Source organism: Peromyscus maniculatus, chromosome X (genome assembly GCF_049852395.1).
Source record: "Peromyscus maniculatus bairdii isolate BWxNUB_F1_BW_parent chromosome X, HU_Pman_BW_mat_3.1, whole genome shotgun sequence".
In the NCBI taxonomy this organism is placed as follows: domain Eukaryota; kingdom Metazoa; phylum Chordata; class Mammalia; order Rodentia; family Cricetidae; genus Peromyscus; species Peromyscus maniculatus.
Window position 1 is genome coordinate 81,329,655 of NC_134875.1, and position 20,867 is coordinate 81,350,521.

The window sequence follows — 20,867 nt, forward strand, 5'->3', positions numbered from 1 at the left end:
TTTGAACTAACTGAAACATATACAGCTTGACTTTTTTATTCCTTTCCACATGTATATTCTTTAAAAATAGTGCCATTAACAATTACCATTTCAGAGTATATTTAAATGGTCTGTTTATCTCATGTGGTTGTCATAAAGGGTTTGTGGAAAAGGCATGGTAGTTTCAATGTTTGAAAATTCTGCTTTTTAAAATAGATGAATTGTTTGTTTTATAATAGAATATTGAGATTTTAAATGATTTAAGGTTGTTAAAAATGATTTGTTATTTCTGTGCGAATGCATGCAGGTATACATATACCATGGTACAAATGTGGAAGTCAGAGGACAACCTCATGGAGTGTGTTCTTTTCAGTTTTATTTGGGTTTGGGGGATTTATCTCAGATTGCCAGGTGTATATGGCAAGCACATTTATACGCTAAGCCATCTTGTCAGCCAGGATTGGAATCTCTACTCCATTTAAATATTTAGTTATACCTTTCTGTAGGAGGATCTGTTTTGTATGGTCTGGAGAATGATCTACACTATGTTTTAATGAGTGAATTCATTAAGTATACAGCAAGCCACAATAAAAGAATACATGGCGATTGGAGAGATGACTCAGCAGTTAAGAGCACTGACTGCTCTTCTAGAAGACCCAGTTCAATTTCCACCACTCATATTGCAGCTCACAACTGTCCATAACTCCAGTTTCAGGGGACTTGACACCCATGGCAAAATACCAATGCACATAAAAATATAAATAAATAAATAAATAAATAAATAAATAAGACATCCAAAGAACAGATGGCAAGAGGGAAGTAAATAGGTAGATATATAGGTAGATAGATGATCAATAGATAAATACATGCATATATATATATGTGTGTGTGTATAATATATATATATATATATATATATATATATATATATATATATCATACACACACACACACACACACACACACACACACACACACACACACACACACACACAGAGCAAAATACCATCAGATCAAGTGTTCAAAACATTTACCAGAAATCAACTGGGACAAGCAGCTGGAATTCCCAATAGAGAACATTGTGGGTAGAATATAGTGCCCCCTCAGGTGAGGCTTCAGAGTAAATGAACAGATTGTAATAGATAGATATAACATCATCAAATCAAACACAGTAGCCAACAAAAAACAATTAGGGAAGTTGAGGCAGTCAGCTAGAGTTCCTGATTGAGCTTTCTCTCCATGACTGAGCTTCCCATGACTGAGCTTGTGGCGTCCCTTTCTCACTGCAGGCATTTTTATATCATGGGATAAACAGTAGTAATCTCTATTGGAAATAGCTTACCTTCTAAATGTTTTCAAGGACACAGTGTTTTTTTTTTCCTTAGGCTGCTTTGCTGTTCTTTTCCTTCCCCATCACAGAGTTAGCAGGGCCATTCCTTGGAGGAATGCCTTGGAGGACACTTGACATAAACATACTTGGGTCTGAAGTGTGTGTGTGTGTGTGTGTGTGTGTGTGTGTGTGTGTGTGTGTGTGTGTGTGCATGCCAACTCTTTTTCTAGAGACAGCTTCTCAGTGAGATAAAATAGCATATGACAGTTTACCAGTATAATGCATGTCACACTGTTAGTGGATTTAGTTTGTCCTATTCACTTAATAAGGACAAGAATATGCAAAACGCAATGAAATGACTACTTACTTTTGATTAAATACTCTGCTTCATAGTCTTTTTATATTAGAAATACTTCCTCATTGATTGGATACAGTCTAAAGCCTATGATAGTAAGAGGGAGATTAACACTTGCTATAGCAATTAGAGAACTTTGGTATACATCTTGATATAACCAAAGGATGTGAAAAGGCAACCTGGAGGAATGAAAATTGGAAAAATGGTATCTAAGCTTGTTAAAATGAATGGGACAACAAACCAATGGAAAAGAATATCTGGATGACACAGGGAGTGAGTTTTCTGGCTCTGATTTCATAAATCATCAGGCAGCCTAAGGATCACTTTATCAACTTGACTTATTTTGGGGATAAAGAACTAACTGACTGGCCAATGTGAACATCAGTCTGCTTGTTAGTTACTTTTTATTGTAAGTTATTAAGTGGATTGTCAGGTACAAATCCATCTCATGTGTAGCATAATCCATTTCCTCCGGTCCTAATCACCACTGCATAAGCTCTTTATGGAGATTTCAGACTAACAGAACTTAGAAAACAAACCCCAAGGTAAAGAGAAAATAACAATAATTGCAAAGCCTTTTCTGACAGTTTATAGTTTCCTCTCCTATTCCAAACTCATTACAATTATAATAATGTAGGGGACTTCTCTGCTTGCTCTCTGGAGCTTTCTGTTAGACATCTACCGAACTTGCTTCTCTTTGACCTAGCTTTTATCAAGTCACTGTTATCTCTAACAGCACTGAAGTATCCGTTTTAATTATTCCTTTAATTGAAGTTGCCTTTAGCTTGGGTTGAGAAGACAGTTTTCTTCCCTGAATGGTTTGTCTGTCCCTGAAATAGTGCTAAATTAGCTCTTTAGGGAGATGACATTCAGCCTATATGCCAGATTTTACAGAGCAGATACTATTCCACGTTTTGTGGGGGGTGGGGGTGGGGGTTTCCTTCCTTATCAAAAGCTTTATCTGTAGATAGTTTATTTTAGATTCAGTTTGGTTAGTACATTTCTTGCTTTTAAAATTTAGGGGTATCTGGGGTGGGGATATGGTTCAGTGGTTAAGACCACTAGCTGCTCTTCCAGAGGACCTGGGTTCAATTCCCAGCACCTACATGGCAGCTCACAACTGTCTGTGACTCCAATTTCAGGGGACCCGACACCCTCACACAGACATATATGCAGGCAAAACACCAACACACATAAAATTAAAATAAAAATGTAGTGATATCTATAAAACCAGAATTCTTAATTTCTTCATCAATGACGGAAAGGACAATTCTGCTACCTTTGTCAAAATATTCTTTTCTTATTTCTTATTCTTATTTTTTCAAAGCTCAGTGGGCTACATTCTCTTGAAGTGAATGAACTCCTAGTGGAAACATTTGCTATTTGTACTTGATACCTTTTTTGGCAACCAATACAAAGCTGCCTGAAAACTAAATACATATTGAATTTATTAATATCGTTATACTTCATATCTGAAAATTCTCCTAAGTGAACTAGTTTAGATTTTTGAGTTTTAAATTCTTGTGCCCTTTCTGTAGTTATTAACTATAAGTATTCTCTTGTAGTGCATTTGGTCTTGAGATTTCTTTCCTGCTGGTCACATTGTTATTTTGAATACTATTCTATATAAGAAGTATGATTTGTGGCTTTACAGTTACATCCTCTTAACTCATACACTTCCACATTTACTTATGCATAATCACATGCCCCATAATGAGGGTTTGGTCAGCAAGGGACAGCAGTGGTCTCTTAAGAGTTGAATGGAACTGGAAAATTCCTACTTCTTAGTAAATACATGTCTGAAAAGGAGGCATAAGAAAAAAAAAGGAGGAAAAATGCTTTTTCACTGGGATTTTCATAATTAAAGAAGAAGAGATCATGAATTTGAGAGGGAAAGGGCACAGAAGGAGTTGGAGGGGGAAAGGAGATATATGAAATTCTAAAAACAATACAATATATATAAAAATCGAAAACCCTGGGGATATGGATATGGCTCCCTGGGTGAAGTATTTGCTGCTCAAGCATGAGGACATGAGTTCAGATTCCTTGCATCCATATTTAAAAGATCTTGTAGTAAGGATGTGCACCTATTACCCCAGTGCTGTGGAGTGGAGACAGGAAGGTGTTGGCTCACTGACCAGCCGTTCTAGCCAACTAGCAAACTCCAGGTTCAGTAAGAGATACCACCTCAAAAAAAGAAGATGAAGAAACAATTGAGGAAGATATCTGGACATCAACCTCTGGCTTCCCCATGTGCTCAGACACATACAACACACACACACACACACACACACACACACACACACACACACACACACACACACACACAATCATGCACTGTAATGTTATCACTAATAGAGAGGAATGTTTATGGTATATTATGTCATCACAAGCAAGGTTGTGATGGAAGAAGAAATAAACCATGAGCACACTTTGGAAAACAATAACACTCTCCCAAGAACTATAGCAAAATTGTCATTGTGGGAGATGATAGCTCCACTCTTCTGAAGATTTTTCACTAAGAAGAGATTAGGAAAGTAGAAGACAATGATATTGATGATCCTGACCATATGTAGGCTTAGATTAATGTGTATGGTTGTGCATCTTTTTTGTATACTTAAAAGCTTAAAGTAAAAAAAAAAAGTTAAAGACTTACAGAAAATGATGTAATGTCATTTGTGCAGCTATAAAATGTGTATTAAGCTATGTGTATTAGTTATATTTTACTGCTATGACAAAATGCTCAAGAGAAATAATTTAAAAAGAGAAAGATGATTTTTTTGACTCATAGTTTCACAAGCTTTAGTCCTTCATCAGCCAGCTCAGTTGTACTTAAGCTGCTAAAAAGACAAAATCTTGGCAGAAGAGCACAATGGAGGAAAAGCTGCTTATCTCATGACAGTTACAAAGCTAGGAAATAAAGAAGGGGAGACTGGGAACAGGATCTCTCCTTTAAAGGCCTGCCTCCAGTCACCTAGGCCCTTTAATAGCTCATTAATCTTTGAACTTATCAATGTATTATTACATCGATACAGTTAGTGCCCTTATATTCTAGTAACCTCAGTAACACTGCCAGCAGGACAAACCTCCCAGGACCAGAAATCTATTACCTCCTTTTGAGTTATTGGCCAATAGGGTACTATAGAGTCCTCCAAACATTATAGGCTGTTGCTATTGATTACCCCCAGAACTTGACAATAATATCCTGTTGCTGAAGAAGCCACATACTTACATCATACATAAAACATGGAAAATCTAGCTAGTACTCAATTGAAAGCTTCATTCCTACTGACTAGTGCTGGCAGGTGCTATGAATTCTACCAAAGGAGACAAGTAATCATTAAGTCTTGCCTAGTTATGAACTCTCTGAGATACAATAATCACTTACTTGCCTGGCAAGATGTACTCACTAGTGCAATTTGGTATAGATGTTATGGGAGTAACCAAACACTTTTTAAACAATGGACTTAAGGTCCCTTCTGTGAGGTGGAACCCATACTTGACATTGTCAGTGAGGCCAAGAACCTGTGGCTAAATAGGTTTGGGGCTTTAGGAGAAATTATTCTAATAAATGATATATTGCTATACTCATAGGTCAGTGTATTGCCTAACACCCATTAGAGAAGCTTCTTTTTGCAGCAGATGGCAGTTAAAACAGAAACCCACAACTGGTCAGTGTGCAGAAAGAGACATTGGAAGGATCAGTCCTAATGGGATGTCTGTATCACACATCTCCCCTCAACACTCAGGGATCTATGCAGAAAATGGGGCAGAAAGAGTATAAGAGCCAGGGTTGTTAGCTGACTTCAAGGAAACTGTTTCTCAGACATGGCAAAGCAATTTGCACCTATGAGCTCACAGAAATTTTGACCTACATAAACTCAAGGCAGACCAAGTCCCACTATAGAGGAAAGGTGGGTATGAAGTTCCATCCTTAGCTGAGAAGTTAATTGCTGCTAGGAGAGGGAAAATTAGTTTTCTTCAATAGAATGTTACCTGGTATATCGACTACACTCCAGGCCAGGCCCCATATCCAGAAGTAGTCAGCTAAAACATTTGGACAGGACTGGTTTCTTTTCTTTTCTTTTTTTTTTAAGAAAAAGAGAAAGAGAGACAAAATATGAGGTTGAATGGATATAGAGAGGTGGGTGAGGATTGGTGAGGAGTTGGAGAAGGGAAAGAATACAATCAAAATACATTGTATGAAATTCTCAAAGAATAAATCAAAACTTTTTTTAAAAAGGCAAAAAGCTTTTAAAAGAAATGTCATTTTCCTATAACAGGGGGCTTAGGGCACATTCCCAGGTCCAGCAATCCCAGTTAGCCAGTTGTGGCTATATGTCCTAATAAGTTGGGTAAAGAGAGGAGTAATGAGGAAAAGCAGTGAAAGGGGATTTAAGAGAAACATTATATTCAGGGTACCAACATAAGCTTCGGATTTAACTAGAGGAAGAATTGGGAAGAAAAGCAATAAGTATGCATAATAAATTGGTCCTGGTCTGAGTATGGTTTGGTTGATCATTGTCTCGGTTCTGATCTGCAAGGTGTTCTGAAGAAGTTGTTACCAGTATCATTGCTTAAAGTGATTAATCTGGTTCTCATTAAATGATTGTTTTGTTTCAGGAATAGCCTCGCCCTCATAGGCAATTACTCTCATCTGCAGCTGTGAGGTGGTCTGTTTCAGGCTTTGTTGTTTCTTAATCCAAGGTGACTATAGGTTTAGGACCGTGACTCTCATGTCTATGTCGTCAGCTTTGAAGGAGGATGAGCTAAGTTAGGTGGACACTCCATATGACTCCATGGAGTCAAACAAAAAGTCTGAGGAGTCAGAGCCAAAGTGCAGAAGACATAAAATGAATGTAGAATTACCAAACATGCATCCTGTTTTCAGTTACCCTGTGGCTCCCAATGAAGATTCAATGCTTTTTTTATTCTTTTTCTTTTTTTAAGCAAAAGCAGCCTCTTTTCTTTTTTCTTTTTCTTTCTTTCTTTTTTTTTTTTTTAAATAAAAGCAGCTTCTAAGTACCTGCTAAAACTCATAGTCCTAGTTTGCACTGTAATGAGGCTTACATGTCATTTCCAGGTTTTAAATTTGAGGCTGTTTAGCTGCTACAACAAGAAAGCCCCATTAGATGCAGTCTCTTAGTGGTGGAAAAGAGAAGATGCACTCCTACTTTTGTAGCCCTTTAAAATACATTTCCGTGGCACTCAACCTCAGAGAGCTCTCGCTGTCTTCTCTGAGTCATCAGTACTTTTTGTTTGGGTTTCTTATTTTTTATTTTTTTAGATGGAGTCTCACTAGGATGCCTAGGCTAGTCTCTAACTCATGATTCTCCTGACTCTACCTCAAATATTATGTTTTAAAATACTGCTTTTAAATTTCATTGTAAAACTTATTTTAGAAAATCAATTTCATAGTTCTTGCTTATATATGTATGAGAGATTCTAAAAGAAAAACTTAGAACAGCATCAGTTACATCAGCAAGTTCTACCTTTTCATTTCCTTTAATGATTGCTTGACTTCCTTTCCATATTCTATTATATAGTTACTCCTTAGAAAGTAGTTTTTCATCATTTAAAAAATCCCTTTGTTATTTTGTCTGTGTATGTCTATGTGTGTCTGTGTCTATGTGTGTTTATGTGTGTCTGTGTCTATGTGTGTCTATGTGTGTCTGTGTCCCATGGGATATGTAAAGGTCAGAGGACCACTTGTGGCATCATTTCTCTCCTTTCACCATACAGGTTCCTGGGATTGAACTCAGGTATCAAACTTGGTAGCAAGCACCATCTCATATTTTTCAAAAACCAGTTTATCATCATCATCTTGATTAAATTACATTTTCAACCTTTCTTTAAGAATGTGATGTTAAAGCTGGGCGGTGGTGGCACACGCCTTTAATCCCAGCACTCGGGAGGCAGAGGCAGGCGGATCTCTGTGAGTTCGAGGCCAGCCTGGACTACCAAGTGAGTCCCAGGAAAGGCGCAAAAGCTATGCAGAGAAACCCTGTCTCGAAAAAAACAAACAAACAAAAAACAAACAAACAAACAAACAAAAAGAATGTGATGTTAAAAGGGTATGTATGCTGTTATTGGAATTATCTATTTATACTCAACTGAGTTGAGATGACAATGCAAAGTTGATATAAAGGTGATCAATTAGTCTCAAGCTATTTGTTGGTCTTTTTCAGGATTGTCTAAGATGAATAACGGGTGCTTTTGGAAGGTGGTATATTATCTTTTAGAATCTATATGAAGGTCTCCAATTTTATTTTCTCTGGTACAGCGGGAATAAGTTGGTTTAAAATCTTTAAAACTGTGTCTCTGGCTCTGAAATGCTTTTTTGATTTGGCCTCTACTTTTTAAAAAAGACATTTTTCAAACTTTATAGTTTATCTAAACTCTAACTGAAGTCATGTCCTTTACAGCTTAATGGACTCATAATGCATGATTACACAACTTCAGAACCCATTTTGTTAAATGAAGTGGTGACATTTTATGCACTATTAAGCCAACTAGAATAATTTTCTTGCTCTTAGCCATAACTTCTCTGTGTCCTTATTGAAAAATTTCTGGGGTGTGTTGTAGAAGGTTTTGACAGGAGGGAATGTTTCTAAAGATATGTGGAAACAGGGCCTTTTTCCATTACTCCATCAAGAAAAAGAAGACAGACAAAACTTGTGAAATGGGAAAGTGGTTGAAATGCCCCAGTTTGTGTTATAATGCATTAAATTATATTTATTTTGTGATTGTTCAATTGGAAAAAGTGAATTTTAAAATTACTGCCTCATTCCTTTTTAAAATGCCTTACCAGTTATGAGTATGTGTGTATGTATAAAATAAAACATAGGAACTAGACTTTGGGCATTTCATATTCTTGCCATGTTAAGGATTTGAAACAGCTCGAGATGACAGTCCTTCTGTTTTTGTATAATACGAGCAGTTTTATTTCTGTTACTCTTTGCACAATAAACTGCCTAAAATACAAGCAAAGTAGTTTGCTGAGCTTTTTGAGGTTGATCACAATATAAAAAGTACCCTGTGTTTTATGATGTACTGTTCTGGGTTTGTTGTATGTTAGTTTCTGCCCACTCATTGCTGTACAGATTTACTTTAAATTGCATAACTTTCCCCTTTTTGAAATTAATTTTTAATTATATATGAATTAAAATATGAACAAGTAAAAAGAATATATAAATTGATCAGTTATTCTCTTTACTCAAGCTACTATTGTTAATGTGTTTGGGGTATTATTTTCTAATTTTGTTTCTATTAAAACAGCCCAGGCAAAAACATTGTTATAGACAAATTTTTATTTCTTTATTCACTATTTTTAAAATTTTAGTTAACTCTGATGTAAAGTTTTCTTTTTTAATTAAAATTTTATTTTTACTCAGCATACAAAATAATGAGTTTCATTATGAGATTTTCATATACTTATCTCACTGTACATGGCTTATACTTGCTCTATATCAACTTCTCTTCCCCCTCAATGGTTCCTTTCATTTCACCAAGCAATTCTCCTGCTTCCATATGTATAGACCTATACTCACATAACACGTTTAAAGTATATTTATAATTTAAATAATATTTAATTGAATAATTATATTTAAATTATTCATTTGAGAAAATACATGATATTTGTGGTGATTTGAAAGAAAATGGCCCCCAAAGAGAGTGACACTATTAGGAGGTGTGGCCTTGTTGGAATACACACACACACACACACACACACACACGCATGTGAGCAATTTCTTCCCCTGTTCCTTCTCTCTTTCTTTTTTTCTTTCTTTCTGTCTTTTTACCTTTCCCTCCCTCCCTCCCTCTTAATCTCCCTTCCTCCTTCCCTTCTTTCTTTCTTACTGGGTCTATGTAACCAGGGATGACTTTTTTAAAAAAAATGTTTGTTTGTTTGCATGCCATGGTACCTCTGTGACGATCAAAGGACACCTTGCAGAGGTTGATGATTCTCTTTTAACTATGTAGATTCCAGGGATCAAACACACTTCATTAGGCTTGGTGGCAGGTGTCTTTACCCAATGAGCCATCTTGCTACATATGTAGTTTCTGACTGAAGTAGAAACTCTAAAAGGAATCATGATCTATAAGAGAAAACAGAAAAAAAAAAAAAAAGGATCCTGACTAGTGTTAGAGATAACTTCATTGAACAAATGCTTCTGTGTTGCTGAAGGTGGTTAACAGGTTTAAAGACCTGGGGGGTTGGAGGAATAGGAATGTATTTTTTTTAAGGAGAATTTTCTAGAAGCAGAACACAGTAATACAAAAATATGTTTAGGGAACTTAAAGTAGGCCAGTACTTATTGAGCACTGAAAATAATAGTAATAATAGTATAAAACATGGCTATATTCCAGGCTAAGCAGAGCCTTATATGCTATGTTGAGGACTTTTCTTTAGTTCAAGAATGATAGGATACTGCTTAAGGGTTTTAAGCTAAAGGGGTATTTATTTGATCATAGGGTGAATGTACTATATAGGGAATAGAGTGAATATAGGGAGATAAATTAGGAGGCTGCTACTGTGTTGTTTTGGTAAGAATGATAATTTGGTTTATATTAGTGATTGGAAATGGAAATAATTTGACAGATTCAAGAGATTTTTCAGGTAAAATAGATTCAGATTCAACTTGGAACACAGTGTTCAGATTATTTTTAGCAGAAGTTCTCAGAAGTGGATTTTTGGGCACAGAGGACAGAATTATTTTGAAAGCTTGTGTTAGATATGAAATTGCTTTCCAGATATATTATTTCAGCATTTTCCCCACTAATAGTGTATTTAGTGCTCACTGCTGTATACCCTTACCAGTAAAGAGCATCTTTTTTCTTTTCTAGACATTGAGCTATTATTTTATTTTTGAATGGGGATTGTTTCACCAACTATATTTAATATAGTAATTTTAGAAAATAATTATATTATCTCCTTATTTTGGTTTCAGAAAGTATGAACTTGGAGGGCTGGAGAGATAGCTTAGTCTTTAACAACACTTGATCTACAACTATGAAGACCTGAGTTTGGATCTTAGCATCCATGTATCCTTAGGCCTGCCTCTGTATCCCCCAGTGCTATGGAGAGAAGAGACAAGAGGTTTGCTGGATAATGCTAGCTACCAAATACAAGAAAAAAAAAAGTAAATTCCAGGTTTACAGAGAGACTTTACCCAAAAAGAATAAGGCAGTGTGTGTTAGGGGAAGATTTAGACAACTTCCTCTGGCCTCTACACATTGGTGCACAAGCACACACAGCCATGCATACATCTGGGCCTACAACACACACTAAAATATTAATTTGCTTCTTAAAATTCTGTCTCTAAAGCTGAAACTAAAACCAAAGACTTAATGGGAATATTGTCTTAGAAACATGAAAAAGATAATTGTGAGCTCTATTTGGATCAGATTAAGCATAACAAAAAAGGTTGACATTTCAAATAATCTCAAATTGCTACGGTATTGTCAATACCAAGAATCCTGCTTTCCTAAATGCAATACTCTAAGTCTGCCCTATGATGAATTTGGATTTAGGAATGCAGAGTTCACCAAGAAGATGGGATTATAGAACTATTTTAAGGCTTCTGCAATGTTTTTATTTCTTAATAGTTAAAAAATATGCATGGCTCATGTTCCCATGCCACTACTGAATAACTCTTTTAGCAGTATGCAAATGACAATAGATGAAAGTAAGAAGTTGAAGAAAATGATAAAAATGTGTGTGTTTGGGCTAGGGTTCTGGCCTTGAATTTGATGTGTAGCCAAGGATGACCTTGAGTTTCTGATCTTCCTGCTTTCACATCTTGAATGCTGGAATTGAGATTATAGGCCTGGCCTACTATGCCCAATTTTATGTGGTGTTAGAAATCAGATCTGGGGTTTCTTCATGCTAGTCAAGAACTCAACCAACTAAGCTACAGCCCCAGTTCAGAAATGAGTAACATTGAAAAAGCAATTGAACTTGTTTCTTTTTTTTCCCAAAATATTTATGTATTTTACATCCCAGCCACAGTTTCCTCTCCCTCCTCTCCTCCCAGTTCCCCACCCCCAAACCCCCTCTGTTCCAACTCCCCAATCTACTCTTCCTTTCTGTTCAGGAAAGGACAGGCTTCCCATGGATATCAACAAAACATAGCATATCAAGTTGCAGTAAAACTAAGCACTCCCCATGTATTAAGGCTGGGCAAGGTGACCCAGTATGAGGAGTAGGGTCCCAAAAGCCAGTAAAAGAGTTAGAGACAGCCCCTGTTCCCACTGTTAGAAGTCCCACAAAAAAATCAAGCTACACGACTGTAACATATATGGAGAGTGCCTAGATCAGTCCCATATAGGCTCCCTGGTTCGTTGGTCCAGTCTCTGTGAGCTCCTATGAGCCCAGGTTAGTTGATTCTTATGCGTTTTCTTGTGGTATCCTTGACCCCTCTGGCTCCTACAATCCTTTCTTCCCCTCTTCTGAAGGATTCCCCACGCTACACTTAATGTTTGGCTGTGGGTCTGTATCTGTTTCCATCAGTTGCTGGATGAAGCCTCTCTGATGACTACTGGGTTAGGCACCAATCTATGTGTATAGCAGAGCATCGTTAGGTATCATTACATTGACATTTTTTTTTCTCTAATCATGTTTGGTTCTGTCGTAGGTCTCTGGGTCATCCAGCCTGTGGGTCCTGGTGCTTCAGGCAGTATCAGGGGTGGACTTTCTCTCCTGGCATGGGTTTTAGGCTCGACCAGTCATGCCCTACCTGTACTTTCTGCCTGGCTACTGGCTAGTCAGCATTTTATTAAACAAATTCGATTGACAAATGTTTACAGTGTACAAGAGGATTATTCCACAGCAAGTCATTGGTTGGCCACTCCCTCAGTCTCTATGCCACCCTTACCGTGGAACATCCCATAGGCAGGACAGACTGTAGGTTGAAGGTTATATGGCTGGATTGGTTTCCCATTCCCTCCACTGGAAGTCTTGCCTCCTCATAGGAGATGGCCAGTTCAGGCTATGAATCTGCTGTTGCTAGGAATCTTGGCTGGAGTCATCCTTAGATTCAGAATGAAAGTTATGTTTGTAATGTTTTCATGTATTTCTTAGATATTTATATAATTCTACAATGTTAGAGTTCGGTTGTGGCTAGTGAGAGCTTGGTGGGTAAAGGTGCTTGCTGCCAAACCTGAGGACCCGAGTTCAATTCCAGGGACCCACTTGGTAGAAATAAAGAACTGATTCTTCAATTGTCTTCTGACCTCCACATGCATGCTTTGCCTTGCATGCACCTACCCATCACCCCTACCCCCCTACCCCCCACAATTATGAATGAATGAGTGAGTATACTGTAATAATTTTATTATAATATATTTAGGGGAAATTAGTTACATTTGAAATGGTATTACTTCCTACTTGATACTTTGTTTTCTCTTTCCACAGTTAAAAGACGTTGATACTAGAAAAATCATTAAAGCAATGCTTTCTTATGTGTGGCCCAAAGACAGGCCAGATCTACGAGCCAGAGTTGCCATCTCCCTGGGATTTTTGGGTGGTGCAAAGGTAAGAATATGCTTTGTTAAAATATACTGCAACTTTTTCTAGTAAGCAAGTTACTGTCAGTGGAACATGGCCAACTTTTAGGACTTTCATTAGTTTACGTAATTATTTCATTCATTGAGCAAAAGTTGTATGATACTGATATATTTTTTTCTGAATCAAAAGTTTGTGTTAACTTAATGGAATCCACTCCTAAAACAAGTGTATAAGATGCAGAAACATTGGTTATAAGAAATCATATGGAACTTTTTAAAAGAAGTTCCTGAGAGCCTTGCTGGTACTTATTTTAAACATATTTCTGATGAATTGTAAAGAAGAAGACAATGTACATCTGTAGCCATAAGTGCCAAATAAGAACTTCAATGAGAAAAAGAATAAATTGTAAGAAAAAAAGAGCCACAAAAATCTGAGTGCTTTCAGTATACAGACCCTCAAGATATTTTAGAGACCCCTCTCAGTTTTAAATGTATATGTCCTTTTATTTGTTCAATCTTTCCCCTACCCTGAAATATTTGAGGACATATACAAAATATTGTTTTTGGTATTCACTGTACGATATTTAAATGTAAAAGGTAAAAGATTCATACAATCTGAAGAGAAACCAAAGTATAGGTATTCAAATGTAAATGAGACTGTAGATAAAGCAAATTTCTTCCCTCAAATCATATAGGGGTAAGGCAAGTTTTATTTTATTTCTCTAAGACACGATGGGTCATAAATGATTTAAAGAAGTACTATTCAAGTATTGTGGGGTTTTAGAGGAAAGATGGGAGGAACCACCATGGTGAGGAGTCAGGAAAGATTTTGCCGAGAAAATGACACCTTTATAGTCCTATATAAGTCCGATTGTTAGAGAAGTAGAGATCATTTGAACAGTGGCCTAGTGAGAACATATAGTATATGTGGAAAAGTGCATAGCCCATCTTGGCTCCATTGAAAGGATGATACTTCAGAGTAATTGGAAGTAAGTTTAGAGAGATAAAGTTCCTAATATGAAATACCTTCAGCAAAAAGCAAAAAATTAATAAGTGAAAAATAAGAGCTTCGATTTTGAGTAACACACTAATATGTTTTATTAACTTCTGTATGCTTTAAGAAGTTAATCTGGCTCTATTGTAGAAGATGGATTAAAGCAGTAAAAGATCTACTCTAAGGATACATACCATCCATCCATTTTATGCCTTCATATGGCAAATATTTTTCAACTAATTATGAGACCAGTGTAGGTAAGAAGTAACAGTAGACTGTATACAAGTCATGGTAGAGATTGTTGTGATGTAGAATTAAGACACAGAAACAGATTGGTTATTAGGAGTGAAAGCAGAGTAAAATTCAAAGATGATTCCAGGAATGCAAGAATGGTAATGCTTTCAACAGAAGCAGATAGTAAGTCAAATCTTGTTTGTAGAATGAAGAGTTCACTTTTGGACATGCTGAGATGCTAGCAGAACATCTAGATAGAGAGCAGTGCATTCAGTGACACAAATTGCAGGGCAAGCTCAGGAGGCAGGCCAGAGTTGGAGAAATAAAGAGATGATAGTCGAAAGATTACAAATTAAGTAGATTACCAAAGAAACAAAGGGCAGAACTTTTGTTCTATATAAAAGTAAATGGAAAGAAAAAGTAAGTAATTGAAAAGCAAAAGTAAAACCATAGTCTGACTCTTCATTTTCACTTCTCCTTTCTCAGCTTTGAGCTCTCTTGAGGACCCTCCCACTTAATTTGACCTATTCCTGAAATAAATGTGTCCTTAAATCAAGCTATTAAGCAACAGACCATGAGTCTATACTTCACTGTATTGGTTTAAGCTGAATAGAGGACAATATTAGAATTGTAGCTAATGTTGAAATGTTTAACTTTTGTGTTCATTTTAGCACCATGTTGGTTGCTGGATTATCTTTTACATACTAATTATTAAGGAGAAAGATGATTCTGAGCTCTTATGCAAGGCAACATTAGAGAATTGGTCTTTATTTCTTTATTAGCTGAATGTAAGTACCTTGTTAATAAGTAAAAGGCAGATGGTTTTCTGGACTTTCTTGAGAATTGAAGAGGGCAGGTTAGAACATGACTAATTAGTCTAGCTAAAGGGAGGAGTCTTCAGTAATGACATTTATATTAGGATTTATTTTTAAATTGTATTCCAGTCCTTCAAAAATATGGATTTCTGTTGCTTGGTGACAGGTCAATATCAAGGTGTGAAATCTAGCTACTGGAAGATTAAAGTATTTTTAGAATGCTAATATTTGGTTTTTTAGTCAACAAATAGAACTCAAAGAATGGAAATTGCTTTTCCAAATTCTTGCAAGCTAACTAGAAGTCAACAAAAATGTACAGAGAAACTCTTGAAGTATGTTTGATTTCTATTAGATCTGGAAAAGGAAGAGATGGATGGAAATTATGAATGCCTATAGAAAATACTTCTTTTTTTTAATTTTTTAAACATTGAAAACAGTCTTCTTTCATACAAGCCTCCCCTCCACCTTCCCTCTCCCCCAGGCTTACTCCCCCTCTGTTTCCTCTTCAGGAAAGAGCAGGCCTCCAAGAGACAAAACTAGACAGGACAAAACAAGATACAATAAGACAACATGAAAGCCCTCTTATCGAAGCTGGACAAGGCAAGCCAATAGGAGGAAAAGAGTCCTAAGAGCTTGAAGTCAAGAGTCAGAAATATACCCCCCTCACCTTTATACCATATACACAAAGGACTTAGTGCAGATCCATGCAGGTTCTGTAATTGTTAGCCCTGCTTACTTGATTCAGGGGGCCATGTTCTCCTGGTGTCCTCCATTCCCTATGACTCATACAGTCCCCCTCCCCCCACTTCTGTGGGGTTACCATCTCCAAGGAGAGGGACCCAAAAGAGACCTCCAATTTAGACTCTTCCTCCATAATGTCTGGTTGTGGGTCTCTGCACCTGTTCCCATCTGCTGCCAGAGGAAGCCTGTATGATGTTGACTGGACAAGGCACCGATCTATGACTATAGGAGAATATCATTAGGAATCATTTCATTGATTTTCTTAGTTGTGTTTGGTTCTACCCTATGTCTCTGGACTGTCCAGTCTCTGGTTCCTGGCCATCCATGCAGTATAGGGCATAAGCTCCCTCTCCTGGCATGGGCCTCAAGTTAGAGCAAACATTGGTTGGCCACTCCCACATGTTCTGTGCCACCATTGCCTCAGCACATCTTGCAGGCAGGACAGATTGTAGGTGGAGGGTTTCATGAATGAGTTGGTGTCCAGGTTTCTCTTTCTGTACTCTGTAGAGTACTTTCTCACACCAGAAACTAGAATGTAGGGGTAAAGGCTCCAAGTCTGCACCAGCTCAACCTCTCTACATTTGTCTTCATTTAGGGTTACTATTGCTTTGATGAAATACCATGATGAAAAAGCAAGTTGTGGAGGAAAGGGTTTATTTGGCTTATACTTCAACATTGTTGTTCATCACTGAGGGAAGTCAGGACAGGAACTCAAACAGTGCAGGACCCTGCAGGCAGGAGCTGATGCAGAGGCCATGGAGGGGTGCTGCTTACTGGCTTGCTCCTCATGGCTTGATCAGCCTGCTTTCTTATAGAACCCAGGACCACCAGCCTAGGGATGGTACCACCCACCATGGGCTGGGCCCTCCTCTATTGATCACTAATTGAGAAAATGCCTTATAGTTGGATATCATGGAGGCATTTTCTCAATTAAGGTCCCCTCCTTTCAGGTACCCCTAGTTTGTATGTCAAATTGACATAAGAGTAGTCTGTATAATGTTCAATGAGCTGAGTGGCAGTTGTCTTCAGCAATGATCCCCCCCGACACACACACACAAATGTAGACAAATTTTAAATGGTCTTAATAAAAAAACACGAAGCCAAATATAGGGGTGAAAGCCTTAGAGATCAGGAAAACAGTGAGAACCACCAACCTTACTTCACCAGCTCTGCATCTCCCAAAAGTGAGCTACTTCCTATCTGTCCATACCTTATTGCCTTGCTGTTCTTCCCTCTCATTGGCTCTTAGCCCAGCTACCTCACTTCCTTGTCACTGCCTGTCTGTACAGACCTCCAGGTCTCTATGGTTGGTGCTGGAATTAAAGGAGTGTGTCACCATGCTTGGCTCTGTTACCTAGTGTGACCTTGAACACACAGAGACCCTGTCTGCCAAGTGATCAGATTAAGGGCTTATGCTATCTGATTTCCAGGTAAACTTTATTTATTAACATACAAATAAAATATCACCACATACACATGCTGTCAGTGTTCAAAGGGCAACCTCTGTCCTAGCCTGGGTTGTTTAGAGATCTTCTTGGGACCTCCCTAGCCAACAACTCAACCAAATGTAACCCAGTCCCACCACTGGAAACCTTGCCTAGCTATAAAAGATGGTCAGTTCATACTCTGTTTCCTCCCTTACTAGGAATCCTCACTAGGGTCATCCTCATAGATTCTAGGAAGTTTCCACTGTACTAGGTTTCTACTCACCCCTGAAATGGCCCCCAATTCCAGTCGTCTTTCCCAGTACTCTCTCCTTCCATCCCTCCCTGTACCTGATTTCTCCTGTTCCCATCCTCACCCACTCCTAGCTCACTCTTTGTTTCCCCTTCCCAGAGAGATCCATGCTTCTCCTCTTTACCTCTCCTCTTTAACTAACCTCTCTGGGTCTGTGGATTGTAGCTTGGTTATCATTTATTTAATGGCTAATATCCACTTATATTATATTTGTTTTTCTGGGCCTGGGTTACCTTACTCAGGATGATTTTTCTAGTTAATACATTTGCCTGCAGAATTCACAGTGTCTTTTTTTAACCATTGAGTAATAGTCCTTTGTGTAAATGTGTTTATAAATTCATTCTTCTGTTCAGGGACATCTAGGTTGTTTCTAGTTTGTAGATATTATGGATAAAGCCACAATGAATATAGCTGAGCAAGTGTCCTTGTGGTAGGATGGAGTGTCGTTTGGGTATATGCCCAAGAGTGGTATAGTTGAGTCTTGAGGTAGATTGATTCTCAATTTTCTGAGGAACTGCCATATTGATTTCCACAGTGGCTGTACAAATTTGCACTCCCACCAGCACTGGAGGAGTGTTCCCCTTGCTTCACATCCTCATAAGCATGAGTTGTCACTTGAAAAAACTTAACCCTTTTATAAGGGGTAATTTGAGGCATTAGAGCACAGTAATAGCAATGAGCATTCTAGACAACGTTTTCTAGTTTCTAAAAGTGATTAATCTTTCAGATCATTAAAAAAATTGATGACTGTTTTCCTTCTTAGTAATAGTACAGCTGTTTTGTAGTTGATATGCAAAGATGGATTGTTGTACTTTTTCATTATTTTTCTTCAAAACTGATTATATATTTTGACTTATAAATACTGTGGTGGTTTGAAAGAAAGTGGCCCCCAAAGGTTATGGCGCTATTAGGAGGTGTGGCCTTGTTGGAAGTATGTCACTGTGCGGGTGGGCTTTGAGTTCTCTTTTTTTCCAAGCTTCCCTCAGTGTGACAGTCTGTCAACTTCCTGTTGCCTGCAAGATGTAGCACTCACAGCTCCAGCAGGCTGCCATGCTCCCCATCATGATCATAATGGACTGAACCTCTGAAACTGTCATCGAGCCACCCTCAATTAAATATTTCCTTTATAAGAGTTGCTATAGTCATGGTGTCTCTTCACAGCAGTAGTAAACCCTAACTAAGACAGAAGTTGGTACCGTGAGTGGGGTGTTTCTTTGATAGGCCTGACCATGTTTTTATTTGGGGGAATTTGGACTTTGGTACTTTGGACTAGGAAAGCAGTGGAGTGCTTTAAGCATTGCTATACTAGTAAGAGCATGGAAGACAGTGATGTTAAGAGTTATTTGAACTGTCCAGGGCTCACTCAAGAGGTTTCAGAGAAGAATTGTGATATGTTGTGTAGAGATCATTCTTGTGATATTTTGGGGAAGGAAGTAGCTGCCTTTTGCCCTTGTCCAAAGAGTCTGCCTAAGGCTAAAGTGAAGAGATTTGGGTAAATTCTGTTGGCAGAAGAATTCTCAAACAGTCTAGTATAGACTCTGTCATGTGGATATTAGTGGTAACTCTAGTGAAGATACATAATGAAAGGAGCAAGAAAAAATATTTGAGGAGAAAAAGAGCACCAGAAAGCAGAGTAGAGCTAAGTTCTTTATTCAAGGAGATAAACAGATTAAGGAATGGAATAAAGGGAGTGGTGACCCCAGGGCAAGATACCATCCAGTTAAATTTCCAACTTGTGGAAAGGAATTAAAGAAAAGTTTAGAGCCGGGGGTGGGGTTGGGGGGGGGGAGGTGCATGCCACAGCACTGGGAAGGCCAGAGGCTGGTGGATCTCTTGAGTTTGAGGCCAGCCTGGTCTAAAGGTCAAGTTCAAGGATAGCCAAACTTAAGCTAATGAAGATGTAATTAAACAAAGGGACCATATTCCAGCCCCAGCAAGTAGCAAAATGTGGCAGCTTCAGCCATGTGGTCCTGGCTTTAGAGTTAAGGACAGGTTATAGAAGTCACCTCTGCACTTAAGGACAGCCGCTGAGGCCAGGCATGTGTCAGGGGTGTCCCTGAATGGAGGCCTAGTAGAGAGGCCTTTGTGTGAAGTTGCAGAATGGATTGCCTTGGAGAACCCAAGATCTAGAGATGCCAGAGTTGTGGAATACCTGCCGAGGAAAGCTGCTAACAGTGAGTGTAACCAGCCCAAGAGAAAAAAGTGTGTTGGAGTCAACAAAGCTGAAAGGAGTTGGAGATCTGAAGAGCATTTTGACATCAGACATGGAGATGCAGAGTTTGGAGTTGACCCAGCTGGTTTTCCGTCTTGCTTTGGTCCAGTATTTCCTTATTATGCTCCCTTCCCTGTGTTTTGGAATGGTAATGTATATCCTGTGCCATTATATGTTGGAAGTATGTGAGCTGCTTTTTGATTTTGATTTTTACAAGGGGATTAAAGTTAAGAGATTGTCCTCCATCTCAAAAGAGACTTGGAACTTTTAAACATTGTTGAGACTATGATAGATTATGGGGACTTTTGAAGTTGGACTGAATGCATTTTTTGTTTGTTTGTTTTTTGTTTTTTTCGAGACAGGTTTTCTCTGTGTAGTTTTGGTGCCTTTCCTGGATCTCGCTCTGTAGACCAGGCTGGCCTCGAACTCACAGAAATCCACCTGGCTCTGCCTCCCTAGTGCTGGGATTAGAGGCGTGCACCACCACCACCTGGCCATGAATGCATTTTTTTTTTCATTATAAGAGTTGCCATGTTCATGGTTTCTCTTCACAGCAATAGTAAACCCTAACTAAGACAAATACTTTGTACTAATGTAGGCCCTATTCTTTGCTAGTTTTCCCCAACCTCCATATAGTCTAGGATTTTTTTTAGTGTTGAGTTCACAAAACATCATCAGTTTGAATGTCATCCAGATTAGATCTTTTATAATATGTTTTGAATTATATAAATTTCCCTTTATTATTTTTCTGTGTCTTACAAATAATGATAAATTATAAATTCCCTTTTTTGTTTTGTTTTGTTTGGGGTTTTTGAGATAGGGTTTCATGTAGCCCAGGCTGGCCTCCAATACACAAGGTAACTAAGGCTGGCCTTGAACTTTTTCTGTTTCCACCTCCCAAGCACTGGGATTACAGTTGTATGCCACACTACTCAGTTTTTTTTTCAGTACTGGGCATAGAA

At 38.0% G+C, this 20,867-nt stretch overlaps 1 protein-coding gene across 1 annotated transcript in view; it reads left to right on the forward strand.

Moving 5' to 3' along the window:
• Nucleotides 1-20,867, forward strand: part of Abcb7 (ATP binding cassette subfamily B member 7) — a 149,409-nt gene that overhangs the window by 75,673 nt on the left and 52,869 nt on the right. Inside the window, exon 4 of the mRNA XM_006991567.4 lies at nucleotides 13,081-13,200. Within this exon, the coding sequence (XP_006991629.2) occupies nucleotides 13,081-13,200 (120 nt within the window). The remainder of the gene's footprint in view (nucleotides 1-13,080; nucleotides 13,201-20,867) is intronic.